General features: G+C 39.2%; 1 protein-coding gene across 7 annotated transcripts in view; it reads right to left on the bottom strand.

Annotated features, from left to right (window-relative positions):
- The window catches only part of Akap13 (A-kinase anchoring protein 13), a 280,085-nt gene that overhangs the window by 174,852 nt on the left and 90,727 nt on the right, over positions 1-14,506 (bottom strand). For all 7 annotated transcript variants that reach the window (XM_029479051.2, XM_029479049.2, XM_029479050.2 and 4 more), the window contains exon 3: positions 5,637-5,784. In XM_029479051.2, coding sequence (XP_029334911.1) covers positions 5,637-5,784 — 148 coding nt within the window. The remainder of the gene's footprint in view (positions 1-5,636; positions 5,785-14,506) is intronic.

A 14,506-nucleotide genomic window follows, 5' to 3' on the forward strand; every position in this document is an offset into this window, starting at 1 on the left:
TCACTAAATCTTGACAAAGTGTTTCACAAGCCAGCAAGCCTGTAGGACAACCAACGCCTTTATTAGCACTGCAGAACTGAAAAATAAATAAATAAATAAATAAATAAATAAATAAAAACAACAGGAGAAAAGACTTAAACAAAAAGCACCCAGAAGCACCCAGGTAAGAAGCAAGTTATCTAAGGTTAACAGTCTTCTTAAACTCAGTAAATTCTAGGCCCTGTGGGTCAAAAGTATGTGTGCCTGAGGTTGGGAGAGCCTCCCTGCAGGCTTCTTTCCCTGCAAGCTTTTTATCACTGTCTAAAGCATCTGCACCCATGGAAACACAAAACTGCTACAAATAAACAAAAGTACTGAACTATGACCCAAAGATTACTTCATTTCCTGTTAAGCTAAAAGTGGAACACATCCCACCCTGGGCCATCTCTTCTTCGGAGACTAAAACAATCCGGCCTTTGTTTTTATCATCGATCTAAAAAAGTACCCTGAAAGCACTTACTGGACCAGCCCAGGCCAATCCCACACAGAAAGAGTAGACTCTATTAGTCAGCAATGGGATATAAACTAGATTTACTACTCAGTTTATCATAGAAGTGTTTAAGAACCTGATGTGGTTTTCTTCCTCTGGAACAGTAAAAGTGAAATGCTCAGTTTGCAGACTGCTCTCCGCCCCTCAAAAGAGGATCAAATAAACACACACGACCACACTACCAGATCCTGCAGACTAATGGCGGGCAAACGAATTTGGTGCATTTATAGAATGTCTCTACATGCAGGGGAATAACAGTGAGGGACAAAACACAAAAACAAAGAAAAATACAGCAGCAAACTTAGAACCCCATCATGTTTACTGTGAAAAAGGGCAGGCTATTGAACTCTACAGTGTGATTTCTGTATTCTAGCCTAAACCTTGAAGGCAGCGCTTTCCAACCCTTTTTCCTATTCTCAATACTCCTAGAAACCATTTTTAGCTTTTCCCTATTCAACCTCTACCTAGTAGAATCTGAGTCTCATTGATATGCCTTAGATTTGTTTATGTGTATATATACTTTATATGTGAAGAATAAGAATCCCCCCACCCCCCACACACACCAAGATCCAATTTATACTCCCAAATTATATCAGTCATGCTATAATACGGATTACGGTGCTGTGCTCACAGGTACAAGGTGGTAAGATGTAGAAATGATTTCCTCTATCACAGCATCACTGCTAGCCACACATGTGGGTACTTTTTCCTCTCTTCAACTACTTCCTGGTTTGCTTTTCCAGGGCAGCCCTTATATGAACTGCATTATTTGATTTTTTTTCAATTTTTTTTATTAGATTTTTAAAAAATTTTTTTACATTATTTGATTTTTAAAACACAAATAGCCAAACTCAAAGCTGTCAAGATATAATCTTATACTTGGATTACATAGACTATTATAAAGTGTTCAGTTTGAAATAGTAACTGATAACTTGAGGGAAACTATAAGAATTCTTGACTGTGCAAATTAAAAGCTCGTAGCTTTTTATTTCAAAATACTTCTTGATTTGATAACCAACCCTTGCTCCTAAAGAGTGTCTTGGCTCACAAGAAGTAAAATTACATGGTGCTATAAACATAGGACTACTTTGTAAGATTTAAGCTCTAAGTTTTCATTAGCTAAAAGGTACCTGTAAATACAATAGATTTTTTTTTTTCTTTTCACATCACAATGAAACTACCTTACATGGCCAGCTATCCTGGATAAATATGAAACAAGAGAAAAGTACTTAAGTGTTGAGTCTAATTTGACATCAATGAAAATTTGTAATTTTACTACCAAACAGAAGACTTTGTTTGGATTCTAGAAATATATTAATAAACTAAAAAGATTTGATTTTATAAATAGCCTATACCAAAGCCTTTCACAACACAGTGTACTGAACATACTAAATCCCTATTCCATTTGTAAATGATAAAATCATAATTTGCTTTGTCTAAACTGCCTAATAAAAGTGAACCCCCAAACTTTATTATACATCCTAAGATACCTTTAAGATAGATGGCTCAATAAAACTGAAATGATATTCTTCAAGCAGCCATTTGAAAGTCTCTCAATTTTTGTCCACTTACTATTACTGGAGGAGGAGAAAGCAGGGATGCTGAGGAAGGTCAGAAGGCTGCAAATGGAAGTCAAGTCTCTCTTTCCATCCTGGATTTCAGAGATCAAACTCAGGTAGTCAGACTTGTATAACAAGCACTTTTACCTTCTGACTCCCTCTAGCCTCAAAGTTATTTTGAATGGTGCATTTAATTATGAATTGTAGCTAGTCTCTAATGTTAATTACTGTAAAGATGAGTTTAATTTTAAGAATGAGAAATTGTTTCAAAGTCTTTGAAATATTTTCATTAAATGTCACTATATACCATATATAGTTTGCTCTTTATAAGGCATTCAAATATCCAAAAACATAAAAAGTAGATGGGTCTCTATGCTATTTATCTCAAGATGAACTATATTATATCTCCAGACTTCAATAGAAGAAAGGAAAGCAATAAAAACTGCTTTTTAAAAAGCCTTTATAACTTCTTTATAGTCTCCTTTTTACTTTTGAATCAGGATCTCATATAGCCTGGATCATTCTCAAACTTGGTAAGTGGCTGAGGACGGTCTAAGCCGCCTAATCATTCTGCTTTATAATCTCCTTTTATTGTAAGATTCTTATTAGAAACACACACACAAAGGAGAAAATAAGTCAGTCCTGGTGGCTCACCCATGTAATCTCAGTGCTCAAAGGTGGGACAGGGTGGTGACAAGGAGATCCTCTCAAAATACCTCTTCCCCCCAAAAGACAGACATTAGAAGAGGAGGACGCTTATAACTGTTTTACATGATGGAAGAGTTTTTCCTATAATTTAGAAATGTCTCATTGTTCCAACCTATTTACAGAAAATATTTGATAAAAGGTGACAGACTAGCATGAAAATGTAGCTGCTTTCTGAAGGTCAATCAATCATCTGGTTTTAGTAAGAACTAAATGTAGCAAAACACAGACAATGAATCATACAGAGAACTCAAAGAAATAAGAACTCAAGAATAAAGCATGACATTAAAGGGGAGAACAAGGCACAAAGCTTTTTCTTCTTAGAACTCAGATGACTGGAAATGGCAGGGCTCACCCTAGAATAAGCAGAAAGGGCACAGAGACAGTCCTATCAGGAACACCTGCTACCAAAAAAAGAAAAAAAAAAAAAAAAAAAGGACAGTGACTATTTATCCAGTAACTGCAATGCCAAAGCACTGTACAGACTTCTATCAAGAATTCTGATTGGCCGACAAGGGCCCTCAACAGACAGGAAGTCGGGGGCTATCACTATCACTGACTGACGCACGGAAACCATCAAAGTCACCTCCGGGAAGAGAACACAGACTTGGTGACAGGCTAAGAATTCAACTCAAGAAATCAAACTCCTTTTGTAGTTCCCCAAAGAGGGAAGAGGGAAGGGAGGGTAAGACAGGCACCTCTCTAGAATGTCTGCTCAGGTGAAACAATGTCTACCAAGCAGCAGGGATTCCTAGAAAAGCTGAATTAGCATACCCGTGTATGCTAAACAAACCCTTGCCCTTATGAAGCTAACACTTTAGCTGAAATAAAAGGGCAATGGGCTAAACATACAGTGAATGAGAAGCTAACTGAATAGGAAAATGTTAGAGCAAGTCCAGGAAGTAGGCCGGTATGAAGATACACTGGAGTGTTTTTAGAAAAAGCATGCTGAGGAAGTTCGTAAGGGAAGGAAAAACACAAGTCTAAGATGACCGCAAGAGCAGACAGAAGCCAGTTTGATCCTGGGTTATAAAGTTAATCCCATGATATGAACGAGATGTTTAAAGTTGTTTGGGTTCTGTACCCGACCCACAGCCTTCAATATCCATCTCTACTCCTTACAAAATGTTAGACGAATCCAATGACAGTAGCTGAAAGAGGCAAGCAAACAAAAAGTCTCAAACATGATGACCAAAGCAGGGGGATGCAGTTGGGAGACTCTACCAGTTTCTCACACACCATCCAGAGTACAACAGAGATCCACATGCTGAAGTGATGCCATAATTACCCCTACCCTCCCGTGGGTACACGAGAGTCTTTCTGAGCTCTGACATAACTGGGCACTTCCTATCAGAAATCAATGAAATTAGGCAAGTGGAGGAATAATGAGGCTATTGAGGAGAGAAAATTTGAATCAGTAAGAACGATAGAGAATAGAAGACCTTGGTAAGGGAAAAGCTGACCACAAAGAATAAAAATTGAGTATTCTGAGCTACAAGTGAATGGATGGGAAAAAAATGACAAAAATAGTATCAGAGTGCAATGCTGACTCTGGTCAGATTAGAACACTAGGGCAGCAGTATTCAGGATCAAGAAACACAAATAGACACCCACAGAGGGTGTGGCTAGGGTGTTCCTGGGAAACACACACACACACAATGGGGGGTAATTTTAATCATAAATTCTAATTAAGAAGAGATGAATCCATATGACTGATTTCATTTCACTTCCTGGCAGGAGTCTACCCAGAGACTGACTCCTAGTTAGAGAACCCTTCTTCCTTCCCAACAGGAAGTTGATAGCACTGCCCCGATGACTTGTAATTGATTTCTTATATCGTTTTTACATTTATAAATGCAGTGGTAAGTAGCCCTGCACTCCAGAGTGTTCTATGGCTTGTAAGCCCAAGGCATTGCCTTTATGTAAAAGATATAAGACCCAAAATTAACCCATAAACCCCACCTACGCAAGGGAGTTAACTTCTGTATTCTGGGAGCTGTAGTTCTTAGAAAATAACAATGAAGCCATGGGAAAATACAGTGGTTGAATGGTTTTGTCCATAAAAAGACCTACAACAAGTGTCTTGGGCCTCTCAGCTAGGAATTCCAGGGAGTGGACCCGGCCAGAGTTCACCAAGTCAGTATTTAATATTTAATTAAGCTTGCTTCAAAATTTGGAGGAATACTCCAAATAATGTTGATAGCTTCGTTATTTCTCCTTAAAGAATAATGGTAGAATTAGTCTTTCTCTTTCAAATCTCAGGATTAACGAAGACACTGTGCATCCCAGACATGAGGTATGTATTACTAATTAGGTTTTCTGTTTTGGTTTTGTCACCGTGAAACTCAGAATAAAATAAATTCTGAAGCATCATCATGATAATCACATGAGAATGTATACCTCCCATGTATCTCTCAGTTTTCTCCAACTCTCAAGCTCTAATAAATTAATGGGTTTTGTCCCCCCCACTTTTTTTTGGCTGATCCTGATACTGATACCCTTCAATTTGTAACGTCACTTTACTTCTAGGTAGGTTCATATGTGTGTGGAGCAAACAAAAGCATTAGCAATTAAAGATCTAACAACAGCTGTTAAGTGAGCACTCTGCTTTTCTCCTTCTATTACTCTATACTAGCCAAATGTGTGTGTGTGTCCATCCCCACCATGAATAAAGAAGCCCAGTATAGTACATAGGCCAGCAATCCCAGCACTCAGGAGGCTGAGGTAAGAAACAGAGTTTCACGCCCAGGTTTAGCTGTTTGCTACCAAACTTGGCCTCAAAATAAAGAGCAAAATTACAAATAACTGATGAAGGCTAGAAAAGACACCATTTAGATACTTACCAGGAGCAATTGTCTCCAGCGTATCAGAACTGACTTTCCGGGTACTTGTGCAGTGATAGAGGGTAGAGCCAGAAAATATCAAGTAAAAAATAGCATCATCTTCAACTTTGTCCTCTTCAGCAAGCAATACTGTAACAACACAATCGCCCTGGAAAAGAGTCCACAAGTCTGTATTAGTAAGGTTCCTATTGGGAGCCTGCTAAATTCTACATCTCATAAATTGCTACTAAGTCTATCCATTTCCCAGCAAAGGTGAGGGTATATAGATCTGCCTTGAAACGGTAACGTGTGCATTCAAACTCCACCTACAAAGATTTACTTAGATCCATCAAACTTAACTCTCCTGGACTTGTATAAATGGAAACAACCCTTCTGCCTTTAGAGTTGCTATATGAAACTCATGAACAGAGTGGATTTTCCATCTATTTAAATAAAAGGTCACTTTGAATAGCCTGTGCCTCAAGATCATCTGACATCCCTGTTCTCGACCTTCACTCAGCCTTCCAGGAAGCCTTTAAAACGAGGTAAGTGTCATGCCAGTAACTATGCAAACAACTTTGCAATTATTGAGGATGACAAACATCTTTGTCTGCCCGTTTCAAATACTCTTACCAGTTTTTATAAGTTGGCTTTAAAAAAAAAAAGCTAAAGCTTGTAGTTAAATATACTCTGTGACATGCAGCCCTAATTAGCATTCTTCTCAATTATAAACATAATTTGTGTTATAACCATAAGCTAACAAGAACAGGAAAAAAACCTTTAACACATCAAAGCTTAGGGTACTGAGATTTAATAGTCTTCAAATCTTAATAATGAAGGACAGAAACATCAATTTAGAAAAAACAAACCTGGGCATTTTAATATAAAAGTGGGAAAAGAATTATCATTTAATTTATATGTCTTCATCTTTTTCATTTTAATCAACAACAAGGTATGTAAGGGAATCATGCCACCCTGTGGCCACATTACTAAACCCAGAATCAGTAGAGAAGGCAGCATTTTGATATATGCTGAAAACTTAAAATTGTATCATCAAACCTAAGATTAACTTTAATAAATGTTAAGAGCACGTTGACTTTATAGACTGAGTTCACAGTGTTTCCTGGAGCATAAATGTTGTTTTTATTTTATACCCAGTGCTCAAGTTCACCGAATTCGACACGTGAGTCAGAATGAACCATAACCCCAAATAAGCCATAATTTATTTGGCTATAACTGGAACACTCCAAAGCACCATAACACAGAGATATTATGGTCAGAAATGAATTATCATTAGTTTTGATCACTACTCCAAATTGTAGTTTGGCCTTACATACACGCCGTTCTCTGGAAATGATTTTAAAAGGCTTAAACCAGAGGAAGTGCCATCCTTTAGTATGAGGCAATCAGCTTGAATGTCTGAGGCACAATGAGAACAACTTTTATGTGTGTGGGTCCATGCATGTAGAAGCAACTGTATTCACTGAGGCAGGGTCTATCACTGAACCCAGACCTCATCCATTTGGCTAGTCTAGCTAGCCATCATGCAGCAGGAAGCCTCTATCCCTGGCTCTAAATACTAGGACTACAGGCAGGCTGACATACCAAACCAGCTTTCATCTGGGTTCTAGGAATTCAAATCCCAGCCTTCCACTCAGATGGCACACTTTATTCATCGAGCCATCTCCCTAGGTCATCTTTCCACTTTTTGACAAGACAACAATGGAGTCTGTTGTGGCAGTTTGCCTTTTTTAATTGACATGCAAGGTTAACAGTATTCATTATCACATTTCAGCACACTATTTGCTTTCATTATTCTTTTCTCATCTCCCCAAGCCTTGCAAAAATCTTAAGAAAAACATTTTCAAAACCCACTACTATTTTTCTGCTAAGGAACACAGCAGTAAAATGACTCCTGATGACATGCTGCTGTACCCACAGATCAGTGCTTTGTTCAATCCACATCAGGGAGGCTCTTCCTTGCAGTAGATGGGAATTACCACAGACCTACAACTGGACAGTGAGCAAAGAGTGACACTCAGTCCTCAACATGATGTCCTCATCAAACCCCTCTCCTCAAGGCTCAAGGATCCAAGTGGAAGAGAAGGCAGACGGATTCTAAGAGGTGACGGATAACTCCAAGGAAACAGCATGTTCCAGACACAGGAGAACTGATGCACTTATGAGCTCATGAAGACTGGCAGCACACATAAGGTCTGCACAGGTTCAAGATGGACAAGATGCCAGTACTGAAAGGGAGAAGTAGACTTTGGGTCCCAACCCTAATCAAGAAGCTGTCTGCAACTGATACCCACTGGAAAAGAGAACAATCAGGTTTTTTCCAACACATTCTCATTGGGTATATCAACCACACTTCAGGGTTGACTCCACCCTAGGAGTAGTTGGTCAACAGAAAATGAACTCAGTGGTATTTTTGTGGACTGTTTTAACACTTTTTTGTCTTATTGATTTTTTTTTTGCTTGTTTGTTTTTATTTTCATTTTTGTGAGGGTCTTTATTTCTTGGATTTTTTTTCTTGTTGTTTTGTTTTCTTGTATTTTTTTGGTGGTGGTTGAGAGACAGAACATAAAGTTGAGTAGGTAAGGAGGTGCGAAGGATCTAGGGAATGGAAAACGCCATCAAAATATATGGTATGGGAAAAAAATATTTAGACAGGGTTTCAATGTGTAGCCCCGGCTATCCTAGAACTTATACTGTAGATCAGACTGGTCTTGAACTCAGATATCCACCTGCCTTTGCCTCTCAAGTGCTGAAATTAAAGGTACATGCCACCACTGCCCAGGAGAAAAAAATTTTTAATTAAAAAAAGAGAGAAAAAAAAAGAGCGAGAGAACAAGTTGAGTGGATAGGGGGTGGGGTGAATCTGGGAGGAGTGGGGAGGAGAGTAAGTATGATCAAAATATGTTGTATGAAATCCTCAAATAATTAATAAAGATATTTTAAAAGACTTCCCAGCTATATACAATGCATGATCCTGGACTGAATGATGTTTTATAATTGTTATTACATTATTAGGACAACAGGCAAAACTTGAATAAGATTTACACAGTTAATTTTGTATCAGTGTTCAAATTCCTGGGTTTTTCTAATTATGCTTTGATAATATGACAGTATCCTTGTTCCTTGCCTTCAGCGAATACATAATGAAATATTAAAGATAAAAGAACATAATGGTACAACACATCTTTAAATGTTTTAGAAGAGTACAGTGGGGTAGGTGGCTACAGAAATGGCTGAGGTGAAGAGCATGTGCTGCTCTGGTAGGAGGAGCTCAGTTCCATTCCCAGCACTCACATCAGGCAGCTCACAGCCATCCCTAACTGCAGCCCCAGGGGTAATCTTGGACCTCTGCCCTCTGCAGGCACCTGTACTCACATGACCACACCCACAGACACACAGACACACACGGACACATACTTTTAAAATAAAACTTTAAAAATATCAGATTTTTAAAAATCGACTTCCCAAAATAAGGTTTAAGCGCACCACAGTACAAGGGAAAGTGAAACCGAGGAAGTTGGTAATAGTAAGTTAACCTGAGCACTGCTCCAAAGTCTTGTCTTTCCGTGTGATGGAAGAGAAGGGAAGAGACAGATCTACCTTGTCTATACAACTGGAGAACACAGCCACGTTTGCTCCTCTGCTTTAAACACACAATTGTTATTTTGCAAATCATTCCCTAAAGCAAGTGAAACTTGATGGCCTCATACAGCTTCCCCAAAGGCAACAATGCAAAGCCTTTTTCCTTATAAACTCAACTCAATCAAGTGCTCAATGTCACTAAAAGCTTTCACAACAAAGAAATACCCTGTGACAGTAGTAAAGCCAGAGCAGACCGAAGTCATTAGTAGTACCATTCTTCAGTAAAAGAAACAAAGGCTTCTTATAATGGGTGGTGCCAGGCCTGGGTCAGGGTCCATTAGATGAACCTAGAACACTCTCTCTTGATAGAAAATATGGACAGAGACGGAGAGGAGTCAGAATGTTAGAAAAGCCTGTTTCAAGTACACAAAGACCAGGCGATAGTGGCTCCTTCTAGACAAATTTGGGACTATTTCAAAAAACAATAAGTTATAAACAATTTTTTAGAAATAAGAATACCATCCTAAGTAAACCTATCACACTGGTTTGAAGTTTTTATTAGTATTAATTTAATCACTTTAAAATTATTTCTACATAAAAGGATTAAAAACATGGTAATGCTCAGAAGACTCTAAAGAAATAAAGGATGGAGGACGTAGAATATTCTGCCAATGTAGATGTATACAGCTAGATCTCCATCACTAACTGCTACCTCTGTAAACTAGGCCTGAACTCAAGACCATGCAGGTTGTCCTTGCTTTCACACAACTGTCCCTTACGTGGGTATATAGATAAGTGAATAATACAGCACAGCATCTTGGGCACCAAATTTGTTTCTTAAACAGTTAATATCATTTGAGTGTGTGGAAGATGAGCAAGCACCTACTGCTGTCACTTTCTGAGTGCCTGCTGCAGTTTGGAACTGAACTATATGCAATGTGATACCACTGGGTATTCTTATTCCTAGTTTAGTGATGAGGAAAGTACTTATTTATTTTACGTGTGTGTCTAAGTGTATGTATGTGCACTGTATGTATGTAGGAGTCTGAAGAAGTCAGAAAGGGCTTCAGATCCCTGAAACTGGAGTTACAGGTGCCTATGAGCCATCAAGTGGTGCTACAAACCAAACCTAAGTCTTGTGCAAGAGCAGTAAAGCACTCTTAACCGCTGAATCATCCCTCCAGTTCTAAGGCCCACAGAATGCTTACTTCAACATCCTGTCTGAGAATAAAATTAGAATGGGTCACAATTCAAATTCAAGCACAATTCCCAAACCTTTATTTTTTCCACTATTTTAATCCTGAAGTAAAGGCCAAAAACACAGATGGAAAAAAAGTGGTGTGTGTAAATGTGTATTAATTATCAATAGAAGAAATACATATACGAAATAGCAAACTTTTTTTTTTTTTTTTTTTTTTTGGTTTTTCGAGACAGGGTTTCTCTGTGTAGCCCTGGCTGTCCTGGCACTCACTTTGTAGACCAGGCTGGCCTCGAACTCAGAAATCCGCCTGCCTCTGCCTCCCGAGTGCTGGGATTAAAGGCGTGCGCCACCACGCCCAGCTGAAATAGCAAACCTTTAGTAAACACCAAAAGAGATGTTTAAAGTGAACAGAGAGGCTCACTTAAAATATTTCCTATTTCTCTTTAACAGTCTGTTATTAATGATACTAGTAGTTGGGAAAAATAAAAGTCTTTTGAAGATAACATAATCTGGACAAGATATAACTGTTAGTCTTAGTAATTAGTTAAAGCTAGTTTATATAAAAGTAAGAGTCTTAACTGTGTGTGGCACACCCCTTTACTCAGTGAAGCTGATGACGATGTAAGCACATACTGCTCTTCCAGTGACTCAAGTTCAGTTCCCAGCAACCCTGTCCAGCAGCTTGCAACCGCCTGCAGTTCCAAATCCTGGGGGATCTGCCATTGCTGACTTGCAGGACAGCTGGACTCTCATGCATATATACCCCCACACAAGAACAAATAAAAGATTTTTTTTAAAAAAAAAATCTGTTACCAAAACATTTCCTTCCGTGTATCTTACTTTATTTCAAATATTTGCTGCTAGTACAAGTTCTCAGTCTAGGTCTACCTAATAAGGTAACTAGCAGAAGTTTATCTGACACAAATGTGTTCATTACTTTCCCTTTCATTCTGCTCTCATTACTACAATCTTAATGATTTTCTACTATATTAATTATTACTGTGCTATACAGGGGCAAGGAACATACACTCACTATGGTGGATGTGGAGAGAGTCTCTCCTTCAGTCTACCATGTGTCATCGCTTCTCAGCCTTTTAGCTAAGATCACGTGCAGTCTACCATGTGGGGTTGTGGAATCAAACTCAGGTCACTAGGCTTAGTGATAGGGTCATTTTGTCTACCCTCTATTACCACAATCCTCATTCGTTCTTCTTAAATAGTACTTAACTACTGAAGATTGAGTCTATACATTTATACATTATACATACACAAGACTATGGCCCATGATGCCCCAGGCTCAAGGCAGATCATTTAAGGCAGACACACAAGCCCAGAAGATGACATCACAACACAGCTTAGTATCAGGAAGCACTAGTTTGCATTTGCACTCAACAACTCTTTAACGTGGCTAGCCTATAGCCCTCAATGGTTGTTAAGCCGAACCCGAAATATTTCATATTTTAAAAAGGAACCTTAACATGCTGCACATAAGTGCATAAGTCTTATCCTTTCTTCTCATAACAGACATCGGAGAGAATGTGGGTGAGTGAACCTGAGGCTATAGAGACAAGACAATTCTTGCTCCTTTTGGGTTCACAGTCTCTTCCTTCAGGGAGAAGATCCATAAAGCTGTACGTACCTACAGATGAATAAGAGACACTGCAGGAAAAACAGGATCAGGGTCAGGAATTAAAAGAGATCATGACATGACTGAGCAAAATAGATAGAAAGGCTTCCCACAGAGTTATCTCAAACAATATTCTGTTGCTCGACTTCAAATTTCTTCTCAAACAATGAATTGTCAAAGGTGATAAGGGAGGAAATGAAAGAAATTACAGACTAAATCCAGTTGTACAGGAACAGCTGTAAAATCTGAGAAGCTGTAAACACTAGCTATGACAGAACTTTCACCATGCCATGTAACAACAGCAAACCTGAAATAAATAAACTTTCCATCTGCATGAGCTATTCCTTATATTGAAAGTTATCCCAAAAAATAATACCACAAAATTTAATTATGGGACCCAAATTACAGGAGAGAGGGAATACATATGTGCTCACACACAAAGCCTCCACTCCTCAGGGGCAGGGTATTTGCTACCACGCAGGATGCTCAAGTATGGAATGCTGACTCTAACAATCTGTGTAGAAGGAGCTTGAGGCAGTCAAACAAAATCAGATCATAAAATGTAACCTTAAAGGGAAAATTCCCTTGTGGGGGTAAAATATTAACTTAAAAAAAGGAGGCTGAAGTGTGCATGAAGCAGGGGTGAGAAACACTTTCATACAAGGTGTGCCAAGAGTGGTAAGAGAACTTTCCTCTGAGAAGTTACATTTATACTGGTTCTTGATGGCATCAGGTCAGAGAAAAGAACGAGGCAAGCAGAAGACAAGCACAAACTCAGCATCAACAAGGAACAAAGTTCAGTCAGGAGACACAAACACACACCGATGGGAGGCAACACAAGTTTGGAGTGCTTTATACAGGGGATTTGTTTGTTTTACATGTGGTGTTAAACCACAAGGAGGAGGGGCAAGGAATCCCGAAACATGATTCACATTTTAAAAGAATTCCAGTTCTTATGTGAGGGAAATACTACTGGACAGAAATTACAGAAAGAGGAAGGTCACTTGGGAGGCTGTGGATTCCTGCACACACACCCCTGACCCCCAGGAACACACACCTCCTTCCCATCTTTAAAAGAGACCTGATCCAAGTGCCAAGGAAAAGAGGCAGTTCTCTATTCCTCTAGCTCATTCCTACTTGGCAAGCTTTGTGTGCAACCTGCTCCAGTCCACCCATGAAAATACTAAGTGAGAAGTTCTCCTCCTAGAAACTGTGGCACAGTCCTGCTACTTACTGCTTCTTGGCCTCCCCTACAGCCAATGATGCCTGTCCTCAGAAGCAGTGAAGTCTGACACAGGGAGCAGGGGTGGAGGGCAGGGAAAGCAGGCACCACTGCCACCATGCCAGCCAGTTGCTGTTGTATGTATAGGAGGACATCTGTTCTCCAGAAGCAGGCTGGGATCTGTCACAGAGATTTGCACTGTAAACCATAATACCGCCCCCCTCTCCTTAGGCTTTGAGTGGAATCCATACCAACTCAGAAAGACTGGAGTCTGGACTATATATGGCAAAAGGAAGTTGGACTCAAGAAAGGGGCAAACCTTTCTTTTTGTACCATACAACACCATAAAACAAGTTTCTGTTTTAATGCTAATGTCCAGATACTAAGATGAACAGCCTTTCTCTGAGAAGACCAATGCATGGTTGATCTCAACTCCAATATAGGGGTAGGAAAATGTTTTTTGTGGGCTATATAGTAAAAACTTTCAGCATTTTGGAACATACCTGATCACTCTCACAATTACTCAATTCTCTTTTTGAAACAAGGATAGGCTGGCAAATGGCTTATGTGGTAAATCTGGTACTTGTGGGAACCCTGCCCCTTAAACCTTTCAGTCTCTACACAGACCTTTACCAATCCACAGAACCCACAGGTTGGAAGAAGAGAACCTACTCCCACAAACTGGCCTCGAGCTTCCATACTCATAATTCCCCTCCAATAAATTAATAAAATTAAAAGGATATAACCCTGTTTCAATGAAATTTTGTTTCAGAAAATAGATGGTAGGCAATGATTTACAGGGTATACGACTGTAAACTCCTTGTCTAAACACCTTTTGGGGAATATGTGCTATGGCTAGTGCTGAAGCATAGGCTGCGTAAGAACTCTACTGTCCCAGCCAAACTCCTGTACTGGCTTACTTAGGTGTTCCTCAGAATGGACAGACAGAAAAGTCTGCAAATATTTTAGTGAAGTTCACACTACCTTGCCCCTGGCCAAAGACAATCAGAAACACATGAAGAGTGAGTTCCTGACAGAGTAGGAGTCACTCAGGCAAACAGAAAAGTAACCAAAACAGAAGCTATAACCTGAGCAAAATAGAAAGAAAGGGAAATAAATAAGCCAGCTATAGAACAGAAAGATTATTAAAGAAAGCAAAACAGCATGAATCTTTAAATGGGGGGCTCAGGCAAGAACTGAATAGACAAAGGATAAATCTATTTAGAGGACTTGAAAGG

The sequence above is a fragment of the Mus caroli genome, unplaced genomic scaffold (assembly GCF_978045245.1).
Source record: "Mus caroli unplaced genomic scaffold, Mus_caroli_1 scaffold_8, whole genome shotgun sequence".
NCBI classification, from domain to species: domain Eukaryota; kingdom Metazoa; phylum Chordata; class Mammalia; order Rodentia; family Muridae; genus Mus; species Mus caroli.